General features: G+C 44.1%; 1 protein-coding gene across 1 annotated transcript in view; it reads right to left on the bottom strand.

The window, feature by feature from the left end:
• Positions 1 to 1309: 1309 nt before the first annotated feature.
• The window catches only part of Vps53 (vacuolar protein sorting 53 homolog (S. cerevisiae)), a gene marked incomplete in the record, with an annotated part of 134397 nt that continues 112699 nt past the window's right edge, over positions 1310 to 23007 (bottom strand). Inside the window, 4 exon segments of the mRNA XM_013503465.1 lie at positions 1310 to 1699; positions 2147 to 2251; positions 3961 to 4098; positions 20265 to 20334. Of these exon segments, the coding sequence (XP_013358919.1) occupies positions 1529 to 1699; positions 2147 to 2251; positions 3961 to 4098; positions 20265 to 20334 (484 nt within the window).

The raw sequence follows: 23007 nt of genomic DNA on the forward strand, positions 1-23007 counted from the left end.
CTCACTTCTGAGTGTTATGTGATATATTTTTCTTTTTTGGCGGGTGGTGCTGGGGATGGAAACCAGGACTGAAGAATGCTAAGCAAGTGCTCTGCTGCTGAGCTACATACGCCCCCAGCCCTTGATATCTCAATTTTATCCCGAGACCTGTTCCGTGCATTCTCTGTGGAGAGCTCCACCTTCCTCCTTGGCTCCCTGCTGTCCAACAAATATAACACCTGGATAAAAGCTGTCACTCACAGTGGTCACTCCGAGGGTTTCAGTGGACCAGTGACCTGGGGGGACTCCCTGAAATGCTGCCTGCTCCCTGCATGCAGGTGCTGTAAGAGGACTGGAAGCAGCTGTGCCGGGCAGTTTCCGCAGAGCTCTGCTGCCAAGAGCTGGTGGTGGTCGGGGCGGGCAGGCGGGGTCCGGCTGCGCTCTAGGTGGTGCCAAGTTCTAAGTCTGGCGTGTAACAACATTCTGCTCTTAGTATCCAAGGACTGGGTTCTTTCTAGTCCGCAGCACAGTAATGGGCCACTGTGGCACTGCACATTACTTTCTGTTGTTTCAGGTGGCTGGAAAGTGCTCTGGACTCGGAAATGAATGAACAGGATGAAGGTCAGCTGGTACAGGCCTCCTACTCCCTCCCACAGCTTCATCTGCAGAGAAAGCCTAGGAAAGCTTTTCTGAGAGACTGTCTGGTTTCCCTCCACAGAAGGCAGTCTCTTCCCTAGAACTCTGGGGCAGAGTGGGAATAGGCAAATGGAGAAAACGATTTGCTCGCTTATCCTGGTGCCTGTACCAAGCACAACTTATCTTTAAGTCAGATCCGGGTTGGCTTTCATATAGGCCAGGAGCCCGCGGCAGACAGGATACTTGCAGCCAACCCCTGGTGGATGCTGCCCTCCCTGGTAAGGACAGAGGGCATATATCCTCTGGAGAACACCGAGAAATGGAGAACATGGGGAAACCTGGCCATGACATAAAAGGTCCCAGGAACATGGGATGTCCCAGACAACTGAGATTTACATGGGAAGTGCACATGCTTCCACCGCCTTCATAAAGACAGGCTGGTATCCTGTCCTGCAATCTCCCCTTCATCACTCAGGCCTGACAGTCAATCTCAGAGACAGGGAGGAAAACCCCAAACGGTCGGAGGGGAGGACGGGCAAGGTCCACGCTTCCTCTCCCAAGCCGCCTCACAGTGTGCGGGACGGGTGGGTGTGACTGCTGAAGGGCTACATAAGTTCATGCGAACTCCACCATGCTGGAAACCCAGACTGAACCACCGAGCCCTCTCACCTGAGGCTGCCTCTGCTTCAGGAAGTGAAGAGAATGGAAATTGCCTTTTTATAACCAGCTTCTCCGACTGGCACAGGATTAAGACAGGGTATGGGAGGGATATATTAACAACTCCATATTAACAACTTCAATGTCCCAGGAAGTCTCAAGACTGAGGATCTGAGTCAGGGGTTAAAGGGGGGCAGTCGAGCACTTCCAGCAACTGGGTGGTGAGGGGTGCAGGGCGCGGGTGCTCCTCTTGCTCCTACAGTCTCTTCTTAATTAGTTTCTCAAGTTTGCGGATGCGAGATGACTCCTGTTCTGGGGTGGGCGCCATCAGGCACAGGGAGCTGGAGCCTTCGGCCCCTGAGGGGGGCGTGGGGACCCTCTGGCGCAGGAGCTCCAGCATGCTGCTCTGCTCACTCCTCTTCAGTCCCTGGGGAGAGAAAAAGGAGCGGGCTCAGCAGGTGGCCCGCACTGGAGCACTGGAGTCACGCTAAGGACAAAAGCTTTCTTCAGAGGAATTGCCAGCCCTGGGAAGTAACCTGGAGAAAAGCAGAGGGAAAAAAACCAAAGTACTGGAGTAGCAGCCAAGGAAGAGGTGGGAGAGAAGGACAGGTAGATGGAGAGAAGGAAAATCCTCCTGCTCTTCCCTCTTCCCCTTCTGCTGTCCTCTGCTGAGCAGTGGCCCTCCGCTGGCCAGGGAAGTCTCAGAATCCTGCAGCCACCTGCCCAGGATCAGCCTCCTGGAAAGGACTCATGGAATCCAGATGCAGGGTGGGGCCAGTGACATGCATTTTAGGGCAGCCCCCAGGAGCCTGAATCTCACCCCTCAGTGTCAGAAGCAGGAATAGGGGTGGACAAAGCAAGACCCTGGGCTCACCTTCATGTCCAGTATCTTCTGGAAGGTCTCTGCATTGCAGTCTGTAAGGAGCTTGATGTAGTTGTCCACAAACACCACCAAGGGCTCATGAGGGGCCATCACCACCTACAGCTCGAAGGGACAAGAGCAAACCTTCAGAGAGAACTCTCAGTTGGAGCGCATTTGGTAGCTGGCCACCAAGGGGACCTACAAAATTACCTTAAGCAGCAATTACCCCCAACTCAGAAATGCCTGATGCCTATTTAACCTTCACAATCAACTGGAGCATTGTTTCTAACAGTCAGCAGATCACCTGAGTTGCTCGTTAATGAATAGAATTCTAGGTCCCACCTCTGAGGATGTAATTCAGTGGGCCTGGCTGGGGGAGTTTTAATCATGGGGACCTTTTGGGAACACTACGTTAGAGGTCTCCTGTGGGAGGCATTTCATGGGTACAGGGTACCTATGTCTTCTATTTCTGAGAAACAGGCAGCAAAAGGAACTGATCTAAGTGGATTTTCTAAAAAAACAACAAGGATTCAAAGCTGCCTCACTCTCACACTCTCTCTCTCTTTCTAATACTGAGGATTGAGCCCAGGGTTTCACATAATAGGCAAGCACTCTACCACTGAGCTACACTCCCAGCCCAGCTGCCTCATTTTTTTGAAAGACCTACAATCTGGAACTCCATTTAACCTCATTCATTTGAACTATCAATTAATACACAAGCGGATGGCAGCACAATCCTGAATTCATTTCCATTTGGTTTTAGAAAGTGGCATTCGAGGCCGGAGGATCGTTGTGAGTTCGAGGCCAGCCTGGGCTACAAAGTGAGCTCAAGGCCAGCCTGAACTTGCATAGTGAGACCCTGCCTCAAAAAGACAAAAAAACACACACACACACAAAAAAAAGAAAAGAAAGTGGCATTCGACTTTCTTCCTCAGCTGACTGATCTTGTTTTGAGTTCCCGAGAATGTACCAATGGGTGGCAAGGAGCAGTGCCCTCAGAAATCCTCTGCAGGTATTTCCCAAACTGTTTGCTCTCCTCCCTGGAAATAAGCCAGCTGGGAAAGGAAGCCATGAGGCAGCTTCCAGTTTGCCCAGACCAGATCTTTGCAGGACCCTTGTAGGTCCCACGTGTCTGCAGACCACTGCCACTTTTCACTCCTGCCACCACTGAGCCAGTCTGTGTGGGAAATGAGCCTAAGGAGCCTGCAGGCCCAGGACTCTCAGACCTTATGAGGACAGCGCTGTTTCTTCTCTAGCCTCCTCCCCTTTCTCCACAAGTACAGGTGGAAATCAAAGGCAGGTGCGCCAGGCTGCAGACATGCTTGACACCACCACCCAAAGTACAATCTTTTGTTAAACGAGGCTCTAAAAATCCATCTGCTGATTAGATTCACTTACTACAACATCTGTTCAGAGTTCGTTTGAAGGTGCAAAGTAGAGAAAGCCAAAAAGGCTTATGTGGAAGGGAGGAACTGACAGCTGGGCCCGAAATTCCCGCTGAGAAGCAAAAGGAACCCTGACTGACACACTGATTCACAACAACGGCACTTCACTCCCAAGCTTGGCTAAATCTGATTACGAGGGAATCTCGTGACAACAGAGAATTCATTTGTCAGAAAGAATTACTGATCCCTAAGTAACTACTTGCTGACTTGCAATAATATTTGATGAGGCCACAATTTAGTCCCGCCTAGGAATGCGGACAATCCTTTGGGAATGGTGGGGATACATCCTCCTTGCCTTCAGACCCAAACTTCCTGGAATAAGGGGTCAAATAAATAACGAGCCTTCTTTAACAGAATCCCCAAGGAAGACACAACCATCACCTTGAGGATCATCTCAGCCCGGGTCATGCCTTTCACAACGATCTTAGTGTAGCTGGCAGGGGCCTTCCTCACCACCTGGGAGCCAATGGAAGGAAGGTCAAGCAGGACCATCTTCAGGGAGTGGGTATCCAGCAGCAGCTGTGGGTCAAAGCAGAGTGTTACTTAGCCACTTCACAGGAACATAACACTTTGTAAAGCCATGCTGATTCTTCATGTTTTTATGATTATACCTATAACACATTCATACTGCAGAAAACCTGGAAAAGAAACAGACCTATAAAAAGAAAAAAAAATTAACAAGATGTGGTGGCACATCCCTGTAACCTCAGGGCCCTGGGAAGCTGAAGCAGGAGAATCATAAGCTCAAGCCCAGCCTGGGCAATTTAGCAAGACTCTTTCTCAAGATAAAAAATGGGCTGGGGATATAGTTCAGTGAAAAGGCCTTGGGTCCAATTCCTAGCAACACACACACACACACACACACACACACGAAAAAACTGTACCACAATTAAATGTGGTACCACAAGCAAATGTAAAATTCCTGCTGGTCTGTGTATGTATGTGTATTTAAAAAAGGAAACCAGAATCATATTTTCTATGTGTATATATAGTTAAAAAGCTGTTTTCTTTTCACTTAATACATAAAATTTTTGCATTCTATTTTCCAATCATGGCAGTATTGTATTAAAAAATCATAATTTTTATACTCTGTGGCATATGAATATGTGTAAGTTTAAAGTATTAAACTATTTATTTATTTATTGCCTTTTTGAGACAAGGTTTCACTATGCAGTTTGGGCTGGCCTTGAGCTCACTTTGTAGCCCAGGTGGGCCTTGAACTCACAGCAATCCTCCTGCCTCAGCCTCCCCAGTGTTGGGATTACAGGTATGCACAACCACGTCTGGTTGCACAATTCTGTTTTAATTTGCTCCTAGATATTTATTATTAATAACAAATATTGAGGTAGACAGCCTTGTATTTTAGGTGCACAATGGCATTTCCATATGAGATAGTGTTTTGTTTTGTATTGTTTGAGATAGGGGTCTAAGTTGCCTAGGTTGGCCTTGAATTCACAATCTTCCTGCTTCAGGAAGAGTAGCTGAGATTACAGGGGAGAGTATGGGACAGGCCAAAGTATGAGAATATTTTAAGGTTTCCAATATAAACTGGAACCTCTTTCCAAATGGATTGTACCTATTTACACACCTGCCAGCACCATACACCACACCCTCACTGGTATTGAAACCTGCCATAAACACCTTTTATTTATTAGGTAAAAATGGTTGCTATAGTACTTTGGGTTTCTCTGTATGCTAGTGAGGAGGGAGGAGATCTAACCAAACTCAAATGTATCCTGGCAACAGCCCATCATTTCCTGTTGTTTGTTGGTCCTAGTTTTCTTGGATGCTAACTCTCTGGAAGGGTATCAGTTTCCCTGGCTGACCACCAACTGTCAGGAATAATGCTAGGAATGTTACATCACATTTAGTCTTCATGAGGACCTGCCCTTAAGAAAAAAGTCAAAGTGTTGGGGGGATGAAGCTAAGTGGTAGAGCACTTGGTTAGTGTGACCAGGCCCTTGACTGAATCCCCAGCACCACAAAGCAAGCAAGCAAGCAAGCAAGCCGGCCAGCCCACTCTGAAATGCACAGTATACCTTAATTCAGTCATTTTGGGGAACTTTTTTCTTAACTGTAGGTGCAAATAGCCCATAACACAGCATTTTAATTTATATCCTTTAGAGAAATTCTTGCTTATGCAGAAAAATGTTCCCTGTATCCACTCTTTGCCAAAGCAACAGACTGGATTTTTTTCTGTAGGGGGTACAGGGAATTGAACTCATGACCTCATGCTTGCCAGGCAGGTGCTATGGCACTGAGCTATATCTCTAGCCCAGCAATAGACTGGAAACAACATAAGTGTCTATAAAAAGTAGAGTGAATAAACAAATTGTGGCATATTTATCCAATGGAATATGGTCCTGAGGTTAAAATGAGTGAACACAAATAACTTATTTCAACATGTGTAAATCTCAAAAAACATTCAGTTGGGCAAAAAAAGAAAGACGGGAAATGGTGTGTATAGTACAATTTATATAAAGCTTAGCAATAAGCAAAACAAAACTACATATCACTCACGAATATATACACATATACCAAAACACATATGGGAATGTAAAAATCAAAATCAGTATAGTGTTCATTTCTAAGCACAGAGGGAGGATAATGGCAGGGTGGGAAAAACAGGGGGCTTCAACAAATAACGAGTGATTTATTTTACATAAAAAACCATCTAAGCAAGTGTGGGAATATATCAGATTTTACTGAGCTGAGCGGTGAGCTGATGTTTTTACATTATTTTCTACTTTTATTACCTAGAAATGTTTTTTTTTTTTTTTCCAGTACCGGGAATCGAACTCATGACCTTGCACTTGCCAGGGAGGTGCTGTGCTGCTGAGCTAAATCCCCAGCCCCTATTACCTAGAAACCTTTCTCCTTCCTTCCTTCCTTCCTTCCTTCCTTCCTTCCTTCCTTCCTTCCTTCCTTCCTTCCTTCTCTCCCTCCCTCCTTCCCTCCCCTCTCCCCCCTCTTTCTTTTTTTCTTTCTTTCTGACTTTTGAGGCCAGGCAAGTATTCAACTTTGTCTTCCATGTAGCAAATTTTAAGACCCCATCAAATCAAAGCCATGTTGTTGGTAGGGGAAAAGAGAGTCAAAGATTATATTTTAAAACATATGGGGATACTTTTTTAGTTTTTCTACATTTTTTTACTTCCCAGAGACACATTATATGCATGAATAATCCTACAGTTTTACATGACAGGAAGAGTTTTTAATGAACCAGACATAATTCTCCAACGTCTTCCATATCTTAAGGAGATATGACGCTTTTCATTCCCTGGCCAGTCACAATAAAAAGCTGCCTGTACTAGACAGCTGAAGAGATGAAAACCTTGGTTTGAGCTTTTGCATGAGGCAATGCAGTCTAAAAAGATGGGAACTAGTGTGACAGATTTAGCAGCTGTCTTTGGGAACTGAAGATAAAAAGTCCCATTTATAGTGAAAATCTGCTAGTTTTCATCTCTGAAAGTAGGTAATAGTTCAGCTCCCTAAGCTTGGGGCCCTGGAGAAGAGGTGGCCAGTTGCCAAGTGCACTTGCACCTCAGAGAAAATCTTTGGGATGGAGTTGTGGGCTGAGCCTCTCATGGGCTGAAAGGTAGGAAAAGCTGTGTGAAAGCTGTGTGCGGAAAGCGCACTGGAAAACTTAGAAGGAGACGCTTACTTCTTAAAGAGCCCCCTGCAATTCTTGGGGGACACCATGGCTACCAGGAGGAATGAATCTCTTGAGTAGAGAAGATAAAGGCACACTCCTAGAATGCAAAGAACCGTATCTGCCCCACAGAGTTCTCTGGTGAGGTGGCACAGGGAGACAGGTCAAGGTGCCAAAAAGGGATGGACAAAGACGAGGCTATGCTGTTCCTTCTTTACTGTTCTTTCTCTCCCTCCACCCGCTGGTAGTACTGGATGGATCTCAGGGCCTCATGCATGCTAAGTAAGTGCTCTACCACTGAGCTACACCCCAGCCCTTCCTCTTGTAAAATTCAGGTATGACTTATAGGGAGCAAAGAACACAAACACCAAGCAAGCAGCTCAGTAAGCTTTTCCATATGCGCACACCTGACTGGCTGAACTTCCAGGTTTCTGGCCTTCCTGAGGCTTCCTCACGTTCTCTTCTGGTCAATGCCCTCCTTGCTGCCCAACAAAAGTAACCATTCTTTAGCCCTCAATCGCTGATTACTTTAACCACTTATCACTCCATTCTGAATGTTTTTGTAAATGTCTTTGCGGGTCATCACCTCTCATTTCTTGAGGGAACTTCTGGATAGCGGGCAGACACATGCCAGCCATAGCAGAGATCGCCAAATAGTATTCCAGTGCAGCTGTGCCAGTTGCCATTCCTCCTACCACACGCCAAAGTGCTGGCTGCTTTATATCTGCACCAACACTGGGTACCATTAGTATTTAAACAATTTTAGCCATTCTGATATTGTGAGGTTAATTTACACCGGCCTGATGAGTAATTTGTCTACTAGCTTTTTGCTTTTTTTTGAGACAGGGTCTTGCTATATTGTCCAGGATTTCCTTGAACTCACTAAGTATAGATCGGCTTGGCTTGAACTTGTGGCTCCTGCCTCAGCTTCCCGAGTGCTGGGATCGGTGCATGGCACCACCTCAGCTTGCATATCCTTTTAATTTTTTTGTGGTGTGGGGACAGAATATATTTTTTGTTTCTCCATGTCTATTCAAGGTCCTTTGTCACTTTTCTGTTGGTTGATTATTTTTTTCTAATTGATTTGTCAGAAATGTTTAATAACATATCCTTAGTGTATGAATATTTTGTTAGTTATGTGTGTTTCAGATACAGCCTCTTTCTCTGGCTTACCTTCTAATTCTCTTAGTGCTCTTTTGATAAAAATAAGTCCTTAGTTTTAAGTATTACAAAAAAATTTTTTTTAAGTACTCCAAATAACCAATCTTTTTCCATTTACTCTCCTGTTTAAGAATTTTATTTTGTTATCATTCAGAAATTTACTGTCTTACCTTTAGTTTCATAATCCACCCACTGATTTTTTAAAAACTTGAGATACAATGAAATTTACCCTTTCAATACGTGTGATTCAGTGTTTTCAAAAATTTATTCATAAAGTTATACAACCATCACTACTACCTAGTTCTAGAACACTTCACTACCCCATGAAGAAATCCTGTACCCACCAGGAGTCACTCCCTTAGCCTTTCCCAGTCATTTATCTACTTTCTGTTTTATGGATCTGCCTACTTGGACATTTCATATAAATGAAGCATTTGTGCCTGGCCTCTTTCATTTAATGTAATGTTTTCATTTATGTTGTAGTATATATGAGTTCTTCCTTCCTTGTCCCTTCCCTCCCTCCCTCTCCCCCTTCTCCCTTCCTTTTTCCTTGTTGTGCTGGGGATTGAACCCAGGGCCTTTGCACTGAACTACATTTTTTTTTTTTTTTGAGATAGGGACCTACTAAGTCACTATATTACCCAGGGTTGGCTGGAACTTGTGATCTTCCTGCCCCAGCCTCCTGAATACTGTAGCTGGGATTATAGGCACGTGCCATAAAAATTGCATTTAAAATTTTCATATGTAGATTGTTGCTGATATATGGATATATATTTTATTTTTATTTTTTTAAATATACTTTAATACTGACGTTATATCCAGCAACCTTGCTAAATTTATATTCTAATAGTTTATCTGTAGATTCTTTTAGATATTATCATTCACAATCATATTCTCCATGAAAAATGATAGCCTTGCTTCCTTCTTCCTTTTTTTTTTTTTGGTGACAGCAATTGAACTCAGGGTGTTGTACTTGCCAGGCAGGTGCTATGCCACTGAGCTACATCCCCAGCCCACCTTGCTTCCTTATAATCTGTACTTTTGTTTAAGAGTTTTTATTGTATTCTTTATTGTGCTAGCTAGGACTTCAAAGAAAATATGGGATAGAAATAGTGATAGCAGATACACTTATCTTGTCTGTAATTTTGAGAGAGAAACTTTCTATATCTGCCATTTGGTGTGATGTTACTGTAATTTTCTCCCTTAACTGGTTCATTTATTTCACACCTTGTTCAGTGCTGCTAAGTCCTCCCACTTTCACAGCTGTGGACTCCTCTTGCAGGGCCTGCCTTCTGGTTGTGTGGGGCACAGTGAAAGGACCTTTTGTGATAGGTGAGGTATGGACTCTCAGTGGGAAGGACAGTCTCACAGAAATCAAGATCAATCAGAGCTTCATGAGACAGAAAAAATGAATGAGAGGGTGGATAAGAGCTTCAGAAGGCTACTTCTAAAATATAAAAGTGTGAAATTAGTTAAAAGCAGTTGGAAACATACAATTCAAATTGTTTCCACAATGTTCAAATGGCAACCAAATTTAAAGATATAGCTTATTCATATAAAGGGACACAAATAACCGGACATGGTGGCACATGCCTGTAATCCCAGCACTTGGAAGGCTGAGAGCATCACCATGAGTTCAAAGCCAGCCTGGGCTACATAGTGAGTTCAAGGCCAGCCTGAACTACACAGGGAGACCCTGTCTCAAGAAATACAAAAAATACAAATAAATAAATAAAGAGACCTAAATAATATAAAATGCAAAGAATTTGCTTATACTTACCATCTTATAAAACGGCTAATATTTCATTGTACCAATGATTATCAATATGGATCATAACATACTATGGTTGTCTGTCAGTTCTTTTTTTTTGTTTTTTTGGGTTTTTTTTGGTTTTTCTCCGGTAACCGAACTCACGACCTTGCGCTTGCCAGGCAGGTGCTTTGCCGCTGAGCTAAATCCCCAGCCCCTGTCAGTTCTCACTTATGTCCTTGTCCTGAGACCAAGAACTAGTAAAATGAAGGAGGGAATGCTCATTTGACTATGATGAGTATGTACTCACTAGACTTGTAAGGGACACAGCAGTGCAAGATATAAAGGTACTCATATTTGTTGTGCCTATACTGGTCTAAGGAGGCACAGAGGGATTAAAAAAACTAAGGCCTCAAACTCAATGAAGCAGTCAGATCAAACTGGTAAAGATACAAGCAATAAGGTCATGATATACAACTGTACTTGTGTATCTTGTAAATTAACGCACTTACCCTAACCCTGCCTCAACCAAGGTCATGTGTGTTAATAACTTATGTCTGTACCGTGAATTTAAAATTTTAGACTCATCCATATCTATTACCGGTAACCATTTGATCCTCTGTGAGATAGGCAATTCTGTGAAATAGGCAGGGCAGGAGTTATTATCTAGCCTCCATTTCACAGATGAGGAAACTTGCAGAGATAAAAGAAATTGCTTCACACTGGTGACAAAGCCAGGACAAACTGGTGCTCCCACACTTGGCTCTATCTGTTTGCTGCTAGGCCACCCCGCACATTGTGAATGGTCTTTCAGCGAGGGAGGAGTCTTGGGAAAAGGAACTTGCAAATACACTGCTACTACTCTGCAGATTACTGATTCATCTGCTCTCTTTTCTGAGGACACAGAAAAGGAGTCAGGGTACCGGGAAGCAGTTGTTGGAAGTAGACGTCTATCAGTATAGGAAATATATCCTTTTGTAATCAGTTCCTAGGTGTAGGTATTAGAAGCAGCCTCTGAAGCAATTTTTTTTTTTTTTTTTTGTATGGGAATCGAACTCAGGACCTTGCACTTGCCAGGCAGGCACCTGTGCTGCTGAGCTATCTCCCCGGCCCTCTGAAGAAATTTTTAAAGCACTAGGTGAAAAGCACCAGTTGCCTCTTCCTTCCATTGCCAAGCTCACTGGCACTGTCTTGCTGGGCACTGGCCTTCTCACTAATACTGTAGCAATCAGCCCAGAAAGTTTTGTTTCCTCCCAAGGTTTTCATACCAGTCTCCTGTTTTCTGCCAACTCAGCTGCAACAGTTCCAGCCACTAACTGCCTCCTTCCACCTGCCCACCTTGGAGGGCAATCACTGGACACCAGCCTACTCCCAAAGCAAACTCTAGAAGAGGTGGCTGGAGGCCTTGGTGAGGAGGCTGGAGGCCTTGGTGCGGAGGCTGCACCAGGACAGTTTCAGCTGGTGCTGATGGAAGGACTGAGCCCACCCAATACACCCAGTCTGGGAATGAGGCTGCTCCAACAGGGAGCAACTGCACCTCTAAAAAGGTTGTGTGGGACCTTGGGGTCCCTTGGAAGCATGCTGTACCTTAAGATTCATCCCAGGAGTCTTAGGGGTCACTGATTCTCAGCTGACAATCTTCATCTAATTCCTTAACTGTTTTTAAGGTAGGCTGATGATCAGCTGCCGGAGCCCTTTTTGCTTTTAGAATGCTGCTTCCCTTTTCCCCTGGGTGTCAGAGGCCACTAAGTTCTGATCACATTGCTTGGCTGAAGCAGCAGCCTCCATTAAGTTGTTTGGGTCAGTCATTATCTGAGTTTGGAGAAACAGATCCACTGAATCACAAAATGCACAATGTGGTGGGTCACCCATACTTAGGGCATGGGCAACAGAGGCCTTTAAACAGAATGCCTTCAGAACTTTAAACTTGGAGCTGGACTGGCATGTGGCATGGCAGAAGCCTGCCTGACAGACAAATGCATTGTGTAGAACAATCTAGAGGCGCTGAATGTACTCTGCCTCACCACGTATGGAGAGAAGAGTTTGTGTCTCCTGTCTGCACCACTGGATGCACTGCTGTTGGTAGCGGCTATAATGGGCTGGGAAGGCAAGTACTAAAGAAAGCTCCTGGACAGCAAGGTGCAAATCTGAAGGTGTAGGGAAGCTCTGTGTGCTCTTAGGGTATTTCTAAGAGCAAGCTGATTCTTCCCTCCCTCGCAGGGCTAATTACCGAGAAGCCAGGTCCAAGGACTGCATTTCTGGCTTCAGCCATGGATCTGCTTTACTTTCCTGACTGTATTTGAAATATTTCTTCCGTAATCCCAATACTCAAAAAGCTGAGGCAGGAGGATCACCATAAATTCAAGGTCAGCCTGGGCTACAAAAGGAGTTCAAAACCAGGCTGAACTGCAAGTGAGACCCTGTCTCAAAAAACAGAAGCAAAAATGAAAAAATATTTATTTTGTTTTGATTTGCTTTGCTGCCAGTCCAACCACCTCTTCATTTCCCAAGTAGGCAACAACGGCTGGAGAAACTCTAGCACCTATATCATCTGCAACAACGCCACGCTGGCCATCCTTATAGACGGCCACACAAGCTGATATGCAGCGCAGGTGGATGTCAGTGGCTACCAGGAGGTGGCAGGGATTGTAGCAGCAATAATAAGGGACTCCCCAGTGCCAAAAGCTTCATCCAACAGCCCCACTAGGCACTGATGAGCCAGAAGCCTCTTTAGAAAGGAATAAATTTGTGCAAGAGGGGGAAAGCTCTGGTACCTGAGGAATATACAGTCAGGAGAGAAGGAGGAAGTTCAGCAGTTCAGATAAGATCCGTAGTTAGAAAATGTGGAGGGGGCTGGGGTTGTAGCTCAGGGTGAGGCACTTGCCCAGCAGGTGTGAGACCCTGCATTCCATCCCCAACACCACAAAAAAAAAAAAAAAAAAAAAAAACAACAAAAAAACAACTAGAAGCTAGTTTAATTTCAGGAAGCATGGGCTTCTGTATCAATTCCCAGGATAAAAATCTTATTTTGGATTACAATGAGTGGATATAAATGGGTATGGTACACTATAATTTTTTTAAAAAATTTGTCACCATGGAGACTTTAAACACATGTGAGTTAAAGAAAATGGTACCACTGGTGTTTCCTGCAGTGTAATGGTTATCACGTTTGCCTCACAGAATGGCATCACAAACCCTGTTGTAACCAGTGCTCAGCTTCAGCCACCAAAAGCATTCTGTTATTCTCTTTTCCTCTAGGCCACTAATCCACTGACACTCAACATGGCGGTGGTGGGGTGCCTGGTTCCCACCGTCATTCCCAGGAACATCTGGCAATGTCTGGAGACACTTCTCATTGCCACACTGAGAGAGCATCACTGGCATCTAGTGGGTAGAAGTTATGGATGCTGCTTATCATGAAACACAACAAAAGAATCGCTGGTTCAAAACATCAGTGCAGAAGCTGAGAGATCCTGCTACAATCATTCCTCACTACTACTCAGTTTTTCTTTTTTTTTGAGTTAAATGTATATACTTTGAAATGTGTGGTTTTTTACCTGCGCAATTCTGACAAATGTACCATGTAATCCATACCCTGATTTTGCATATGCCCTTTATTGAATCCAACAATTTCTCTTCTCTATTTCTACTTTAGAAAGGTTGAAATTTTCTTATTATTAAATGAGTATTAAATTTTATCAATCCATTTTTTAGGACTGCTTAAAATCACCCTGCCACTCTTAGAGGGTTTACCTAAAAAAACTGTATCAGAGTAACTGTCCCATTTTTTTCATGTTTTGTTCAGGTGGTTCTAAATTGAGTTTAAAAGTCAAATGGTTGAAATATGATATATACATACAATGAAATACTATTTGGCCTTAAATAGGAAGGGATTTCTGATGTATGGTATGTGGGTGAACCACAAAGACATTATGTTAAGTGAAACAAGCCAGATGAAAAATGTCAAATATTACCATTCCACTTATATAAGGTGTTTATGAGAGAGAGGAGATGCACCTGACGCCCTTTTTTTCCTAGGCCACCTACAGGGGGGCATGGTTGGGCTCATATCTGTCATACCTCCCTGCTTGCTTCCTTTCACTTTCCCTTGGATCCCAGAAGAGGGACTGGCACAAGTTACACCCCCCACACACACACCCCTTGCATGCTGCTGCCTCTTTGAAGAAACTGGAGAGGAAACCACCTCTAACATGGCAGAGATCAGGAAGGGATCTGGACTCAAACTCCCCAGACCCCAATAAGTTAGCCCTCCTAAAGATTCCCTGATTTTGCCCTTGTCATTTTTAGTGGAGACATGACAGCTGTTAATCAAACAGTGTGGTATCTCCCCAGGTTTCTTTGAAGCATGGCTATGACAACACCTGCTTAGATCAATCACAGGCCTGCACTTAGACCAATCAGCCAGCCCTAATTTGGAACAATCATAGGTCTGTAGCTGCTATATAAGCATCAGGTCCTTCACATTTCTCAGAGAGTTCCCTCTGGTCCCCTGACCTCCCTATACTGCTACGCAGGTCTTGTTCAAATAGTTACACCCTGGTGGTCCTGTAAATCTGGTTCTGATTTATTTCTCAGGTGGTATGGGTTTGGAATTCCTGTAAATCTACTCTGGATTCTTACCCTCTGTAGCGTGGATAGAGTGGCCACTTTAAAGAGAGAACAATAAACACTAGGTCTGTTAGCCCTAAAGAGCTTCAGTGATTAGCAGCCAATGAAGATAAGCAACAGCAGCAACTGGCAGAGTTGACCGTGGGTGCCTAGCACAAGCTGGGATCAAGTGATAGTGGCCAGTACAAACCAGTGTTCAAGGGTGGCAGTGAGTAGTGGCAGAGATCAGCACCCAGCAGAGTTGACTGATGGGATATGGCACAATCTGGTGTCAAACAGTGGCGGCCATTAGTGGTGAAGACCAGCAACTGGCAAAGTTGACTGACAGTATCTGACACAATTTAGAGTTGAATAGCAGTAGCTGAGACCAGCCACTGGAAGCCAACTAAAAGTATCCAGCACAAGTTGGCATTGGACGGTGTTGGCTGGCAGTGGCTGAAACTAGCACTCAGCACAATCTGGCATCAAGTGGTGGTGTGTGGCAGCTGCTAAGACCAGCAATCCGTAGAGCTGACTGATGTATCTGGCACAATTTGGCACTGAGTAGTGGCCAAGCTCAGCAATTGGCAAAGTTAACTGATGGCATATGGCACAAGTCAGCATCCAAGGGGCAGCAGCTAGCAGTGATAAAGACTAACACCTGGCAGAGTGCACCAATGGTATCTGGTACAATTCAGTGTCAAACAGTAGTGGCTGAGACCAGCACTCGGAAGAGTCAAATAATGGCATTCAGCACAGTTCGGTGTTGAACTGAACTACCAGCAGCAGCTGGCAGTAGCCAAGACCAGCACCTGGCAGCTGACTGAAAGAACGCGGCTCAAGCTGGTGCCACACGGTGGTGGCCAGCAGCAGTACAGACTGGCAACTGGCAGAGTCAACTGATGGTGTCTGGCACAAGCCAGTGTTGTACAGCAGTGGCACAGATCAGCAACCAGCAGAGCTGACCAACAAATGTCACCTGGTACAAGCTGGTATTGAATACTGGCAGCCAGCAGCAGCACACCAGCACCTGGCAGTCAGCAGATGACGCCTGGTACAAGCTAGCATCCAATGGTGGCAGTTGGCAGCAGTAGAGACCAGCAACTGGCAGAGGCGACTGACAATGCCCAGCACTAACCGGTGTTGACCACTGGCGGCAGGGCTGCTAGCACTGCTGAGTCATGATTTCTATCTGTGATGAGCAAAGGAACTCTCAATTGATTGGTGACATCTGGAGTAGTCAAATTCAGAGAGGCTGAAAGTAGAACTTACTTGCCAGGGACTGTGGGGAGGACAGAGTGGGAAGCTGCTGCTGCATGGGTGTGGAGGTTCAGTTCGGAAAGATGAATGTGGTCTGGATATGATGGTGATGATGGCTGCACAGGAACGTGTATATACTGAACGCTACTGGGTTACAGACTTAAAAAGCTAAAATGGTGAATTTTCTGTCAGGTCTCTGTTATGGTTTATGTCTGTGTGTCCCCCCAAAGCCTCCTGCGGCCCTGGGGCAGGCTTTTAGAGTTGAATAATTGTGGGTGTGAGAGCTACACCCGCCCTGGGGTGGATAGTTTGCATATGTAAGGGAGAGGAAGAAGCTGCTTGAGGGCATTCCTCCCCCATTCCGCCCAGGTGTAAGTTAGTTGTTGCTTAGCTGTGGCTGCCGTCCTGAGATGCAGCCCTCTGCCACGTGCCACTCTGCCTTATAATCTGCCAAGTACGGATTGAAACTTCCACGAACTGTAAGCGAAATAAACCTTTCCTTCCTTAATTTTGGGCGGCAGGTATTTTGTCCCAGTAGCGAGAAAAAAGTAACCAAAACAGTCGCTTTCACCATCCTTGATTTATTTATTTAGTTAGTTTTTGTTTCATTTTTGAGACAGGGTCTCACTATGCAGTGCAGGCTGGCCTTGAACTTGCTTGTCAAGCCCAGGCTGGCCTTGAACTCATAGCAATCCTCCTGCTTTAGCCCCTCAGGTGCTGGGATTACAAACGTGTGCCACACCTGGCTACCATAATTTTAATAAAAAGTCAATCATGGTATGTAACGATAATATAAAAGAAACTAACTTACAAACGTGAAATATTTTTCTCCAAGAACCTGAGACTCTACCATATGATAGACCTTGAAGGGGTTTACATTACCAGCATCAGCGCTCTCATTTCAACAGGAGGAAACTGCTGTGAGCAGGGTCACAGTCTGAGCATTAACATCAGAGTAAGGACTGGACTCCAAGTCTCTCTTCCCTAGGACATGCTGTGCTGCTTTCTCCACTGTGAGTTTGGGTGAACAAGTTCTATTTCTGCTGTGTGCTCAGTTACAGATGATCATAGCTGTAAGGCTAATTAATGACCCTGCAAGGCCCTCAAGGTTCTCCGAAAATCACAAACTAGCAAGCAGCATTGCATGTGCCCTTGCAATTGCTCAAAAGGACAACGGGGCCTAAAGACAAACAGCTCACTTTATGGAGTCATCAAGAGGAGAATAAAGAGCAGAAAAGTGTCCCTTCCCTGTTTCCAGCATTGGTATTGAAGTGTAACCTAAATTTAGGATCTAGCAACTCTGTTGCAAAGCAGATGCAGCTGAGATTAGGCTAAGTCTTAGTTTTGAGTTCCCCAGTTTTTGTTTAAGCTTGGATTACAGCCACCCCATGATTTGAGGCAGAATCTGTTTTAGTCCATGAACATCTCTTTGTTAACTTCTTGGTTTCTATGATCCTGCTGGCTGATTAAAGAGGCCTCTGATTACACGATGGCTTGGGTTTCAAAGTTCAGATACTCAAGGGAAGCACAGACCCAGCCAAACTTGAATGTCACCTGGGAATCCTTCAAGGGCCACACTGCTCCACTGTCTTACCCGTGCTCTCTCTCACGCTAGGCCTGGGGAAATACACCTCCCCTGTGGCCCACTCATATTTTCTTGGGGTCTGCTAACATAAAACTCTAGTTCCAGCAGATGGTTTTCTCATCTATATCTTGAAGTGGAAGTGAACTCTGCCAAAACTGATATTTTTCTGTGGTTATTGGCTTTGGATCTGAGCTGATCAGCTTGACACTTTTTAAAATCAGCTGGGTGTGGTGGTGTATTCCTGTAATCCCAGCTACTCATGAGGCTGAGGTGGGAGGATCTCAAGTTTGAGGTCAGTCTGAGCAACTTGGCAAGACCATCTTAAAATTAAAAAAAAAAAAAAGGTGAGGATATAGGTCAGCACTCCCCTGGGCTAAATTCCTGGTACTGAGAAAGAAAAGGAAAAGGAAGAAGAGGAAGTAGAGAAGGAGGAAGAAAAATCTGAGGAAAACAGATATGACATTGGATTTATATAATAACATGGACATAGCAGTTTAGACAGTAAATCAGTTCACAAAGCTACAAACTCATGAAAACATGTTCCCAGTGAGCCCACTTCCTGTTCCAGTGGCTTTTTAAAGTCTGTAGACAGAAACCTAGTAACTGAGAACCCTAAAGCTTCTCCCAGACACACAGATCTTAATCACTGCACATCCTCTCTGATCACACACAAAAGGATAATGTGACCAGAATGAATCCTTGGTAAAGTTGTGTTAATGAAACTGGAGACAGCATGTTAGGGCATTATTCTGCTGCCACTGGTGGAGGGAATGAGTTCTGTGCTTATAACATGCAAGCGTCAGGAATTTAAAAATGCTGAACTGCTGCAGTCAGGCGCAGCCAGTGTCTGAATCTACACCTCCCAGGAAGTTTTCCGAGACAACACTTTTGACTCCAGCTAAAGCTGGTCTGCCAGACAGCCGGCGGCAAGCACTAACTAGATGATTCTATGCAGCCTGTGTGCAGAAGAGGTATTAGGAAAGACAGGCAAAGAAAACAGAGACAAGGTCATGTCCCTGGTCTTAGGAAGCTTAAAACTACTAAGAGCTGGCATTTTGTGATGGCCAACTGTGTGCCAATCCTCACAACCCTTACTGCATAGATGGGACAGCCCAAGTGCTGTGAGGTTAAGTAACAAGGCTAAAGAACAGGCAACTGCTATGTTGTAGACACAAGATTCACCTACGACCTTTGTGATTTCAGAGTTCATAACCGAGGAAGAGCACTTGCTAACAGAAAGGATGAAGCTACTTACCAGATTCAAGAGCTCTTGCTATTCCCAGACATTACACATCTGGCTTTGAGTTATCACTAGAGAGCACAGTGTGGTATGGTACATGCTAACTTGCCATCTTACTGGGGCATGAGGGGACCAGCACAACTGAGGCGCTGGTGTGAGGACATATCACTAACCGGGCTCACAGGATGGTAGGGCAGGATTTGTGCAAATGTTTTGAATTATAAAATTTTACGTTTTCTAAGCATTGACAGGTAGAGGTCTAGAAAGCGTTCATTTTAATGAATATATGAATCACTTTGATTAGCATATTGATAGTCTACATTTAACTGGTGCTTTGAAAGAATTAGGTAAGGCATATTATTGTTTTCTTTTTCTTTTTTTTATTTTTTATTTTTGTTTTCTTTTTAAAATAGCTTGAACTGCTCCCTCAATTTAAATCGCTCATCTCACAGATAGTCTCAGAGGTGGGAACCGAAAAGAAGTGACTGTGCTATAGCATCCAACTCAGTCCATCAGCAGTGAGGGGGTGTAAACTAAACACAGACCTCATGAAGCTTAGCATACAAGTTGAGCAGAGAGGAGCCAGGCAGGGGAGCTTCTCCAGGGAGGTGGTCAGAGTCCCTTAGTCACCAGACACCCGCCGCCCCAGTACTGAGGGTTGAAACCCTGGCTGCTCTTCCACTGAGCTTTATCCTTGGCCCTTTTAATTTCTTATTTTGAGACAGGATCTCAATAAATTGCCCAGGCTGGGCTGGATGTTGCGATGCTCCTGCCTCAGCCTCTCAAGTAGCCGGACTTACAGGAATGTGTCTCCGGGGTAAACTGCTTATATTCTTAAGTGGTCTCTGGCCCAGCCACTAAAACAGTGTGGATCTAAAACAGTCAAAATATTTTCTGCTTCTTCTTCTAGTCCTCTCTAGCACCAGCCCTTGAAGAAACCTTTTCTGACCATCTAATGTAAAGTCATTACTCTCTCAGTCTAAGACATTTGTATTATAGTCTCAGCATACTTACCTAAAGTTGAAATTATATTCTAATGGATCTATTTTTTTTTTTTGTTTGTATCAGGTATCGAACTCATGACCTCAGGCTTAGCTAGGCAAGCACTTATGCTGCTGAGCTATATTCCTGGCCCTCTAATGGATTTATTAACTCGCAAAGTATCTGTCTCTTCCTATCAGAATGTGAGCATTCCAAAGGAGAAACTTTTTCCATCTTGCTGACTGTGTGGACCCCGAACCTAGAACTGTGTGTGGTACTCAGTAGATGCTTAACAGATTTTAAAAATAAATAGATGGGTGAATGAATCAAGAAACTCACCAGGTCACTATTCTGTCTCCAACCAGGGGAAATCAGTCATTTTATTTCTCCAGATCTTCCCTAGGACATGACAAAAGCTATAAGGCAAAGGCCCAATATGAATCCATCTCACCTGTTCTGCTCCCACCATACTGATTGGCTTGCACTTGAAGAGGTGGGTGATGAATTTTGGAATGAAAGAGCTGTGGATATAAAAAAAAAAAATAGGCTTATTGATTCTCTGGAAAAGAACTGCAGATTTTTTTTTAAAGGTACCATTTATATGAAATGAATACATTCTTCTTAGATGAGGAAGTAGAAATGGCAACAAATATATGAAAAAATGTTTAACATCACTGGTCATCCAAAAGATGCAAATTAAAACAACACTGAGATTCCAGCTCACTCCAGAAAGAATGGCTATTATCAAGAAATCAATAAAAAATGCTGGCCAGGCGTGGTGGCGCACGCCTCTAATCCCAGCACTTGGGAGGTTGAGGCAGTAGGATCATTGCGAGTCTGAGACCAGCCTGGGCTACAAAGTGAGCTCAAGGCCAGCCTGAACTGCACAGCGAGACCCTGTCTCAAAAAGACAAAAAAATAAAAAATAAAAAAAAAATAAAAAATTGCTGGCAGGGATGTAGGGGAAAAGGAACATTTTTCCAATGTTGGTGGGAGTATAGGCTGGTGAAACTACTGTGGAAGTCAGTGTGGAGATTCCTCACAAAACTAAAACTAGAGATTCCATCTGATCCAACTATTCCTCTTCTTGGTATCTTCCCAAAAGAATTAAAAGCATCATACTACAGCAATATATGCACACTCATGTCTATAGTGGCACAGTGTGTAATACCTAAATCTTAGAAACAGCCCAAATGCCCATCAACTGATGAACTGATAAAGATTTATTTTATACAATGGAGTACTACTTTGCCATAAAAAAGGATAAATTTGAGACATTTCTAGGTAAATGGACGCACCTGGAGACCATACTCTTAAGTGAAATAAATCAGACACACGTTTAAATATCACATTGTTTTTCTGATGTGAGAAACTGAAAGGGTAAATAAAGACCAAAATGTGTAATAGATATTGTGAACTAGGAAATGTTCAAAAGGGAGAACAAGGGAGCAGGGAGGAGGAGAGGAAGGAAGAGAAAAGGAAAAAAAGAGAATAGAAGGAAAAAAAGGAAACAAAGCTTTTTTTTGGACACAGGATCTCACTATGCAGTTCAGGCTGGCTTGACCTCACTCTGTAGCCCAGGATGGCCTCGAACTTGGAGCAATCCTCCTGCCTTAGCCTCCCGACTGCACGAGCATGCCTAACTAAAGCTTTTATAAATAAGGTGGAGAAGAGAGGTTGAAGAGAGGGGCAGTGATTGGGGAAAAAAGAAGAATCAAGAGATACAGTGTACAGGTACAAATTCCCTATGATGAATGTTATTATGTGTATCTAAAATGTATTAATAAAATTAATTTAAAAACAAAAGGTACCATTCCTTTCCCTAAGAAAATAGAATTGAGGTAGACATTGCTGCCACCTACCAGCATCTATTTACTTCTTTTTCTTTCAAACCATAGCCCTGGCTTTGTTTGTTCAGATACCCTAGACATGGCCTTAGGATGCTGGGGAAAAGTTGACCCCACCCTAAATTACACTGGTGAATTTTAACCAGCCTCAGTCAGGCTGAGCATGGCATTTCCTAGGTCACCGTCATTGGTCTTGAGAGAGACACATGATCTAAGCTGGCCCAATCGCTGGAGGGAAGGACTTCACTGCAAGGGTAGGTGAGAGCCCCTCTTCTTCCTTAGGACCTTGGTGCATTTGGATATAACCTCTCTAGGTGCCATCCTATTACCAGTTTAAGGATCTCCAAGACAGCAGAATAAACAGCTTAGGTCTCAATGATATCACTAAACTCCCAAATCACCCACTCTCAGATCTGTCTTACCTCTGGACTTGCAGTTATATGAAATAAAAAAAAAAAAACTACCTGCCATTTAAGTTGGTTTGAGTCAAGGCTTCTATTATTAGTAGCTGAAAAAATCTTAACAGATGAAAGAATGAAATATACACAAAGTAGTTATGGGGCCTTAAATGCAGAAATCGGAAATAATTGCTATAGGAATAACTGTCAGATCTGGAAATAAAATACATTTCAAACTACTTTGAAAATAGTAAAAAATCTAAAAAATCAGAAGGGCAGATAAGATTTTTTCCTTCTATCCTCTTTTTTTCCTTTTGTCTTCCTTCCTTTCCTCCTCCCTGCTCCCTTGTTCTCCCTTTTGAACATTTCCTATTTCACAACATCTATTACACATTTTGGTCTTTATTTACCCTTTCAGTTTCTCACATCAGAAAATCTAAAAAAATCTGCTGAAGACTGAGTCAACCTGTACTAGCTGGGCTGACAATACTGGTTTGGGGGAAGGGAGAGTGAAATAACAATAGGCTACGAGAGCTCTTTAGAAAGCCAGGCTGTCCTGACGTGGAACTGAAGCTGTGGAAACTAGATGTGCCTGTAACCAAGGCAAGACCCAGAGTGACCTGACCAGGAGGTGTCACAGGGCTCCAGGCCTGCGGAGGAAGGAGGGAGAGCGCTGCATTTGTAGGTTTAGAAAAAGGCTGCCTTACTTCTAATGCTGCGCCTGGGCTTGAGCCTTCTTTTTTTCCAATCTCTTCATCTTTTTTTGTACACTTGTGCTCATTCTAATAGAGAACGACTTACAGGACATCTGCATGGAATGGCCACCTGCACCTCAGATCTAGCCCAGCCCAGACTCAGCCCTGTCCTGGCCTCCAGGCTCAGGGTACTGGATCTCATCTTCTCAGTCACCAAGCCAGGAACTGGCAGTTGCCTGAGACTGCTCCTCACC

Source organism: Chinchilla lanigera, unplaced genomic scaffold (assembly GCF_000276665.1).
Source record: "Chinchilla lanigera isolate Chin_1 unplaced genomic scaffold, ChiLan1.0 scaffold00080, whole genome shotgun sequence".
Taxonomy (NCBI): domain Eukaryota; kingdom Metazoa; phylum Chordata; class Mammalia; order Rodentia; family Chinchillidae; genus Chinchilla; species Chinchilla lanigera.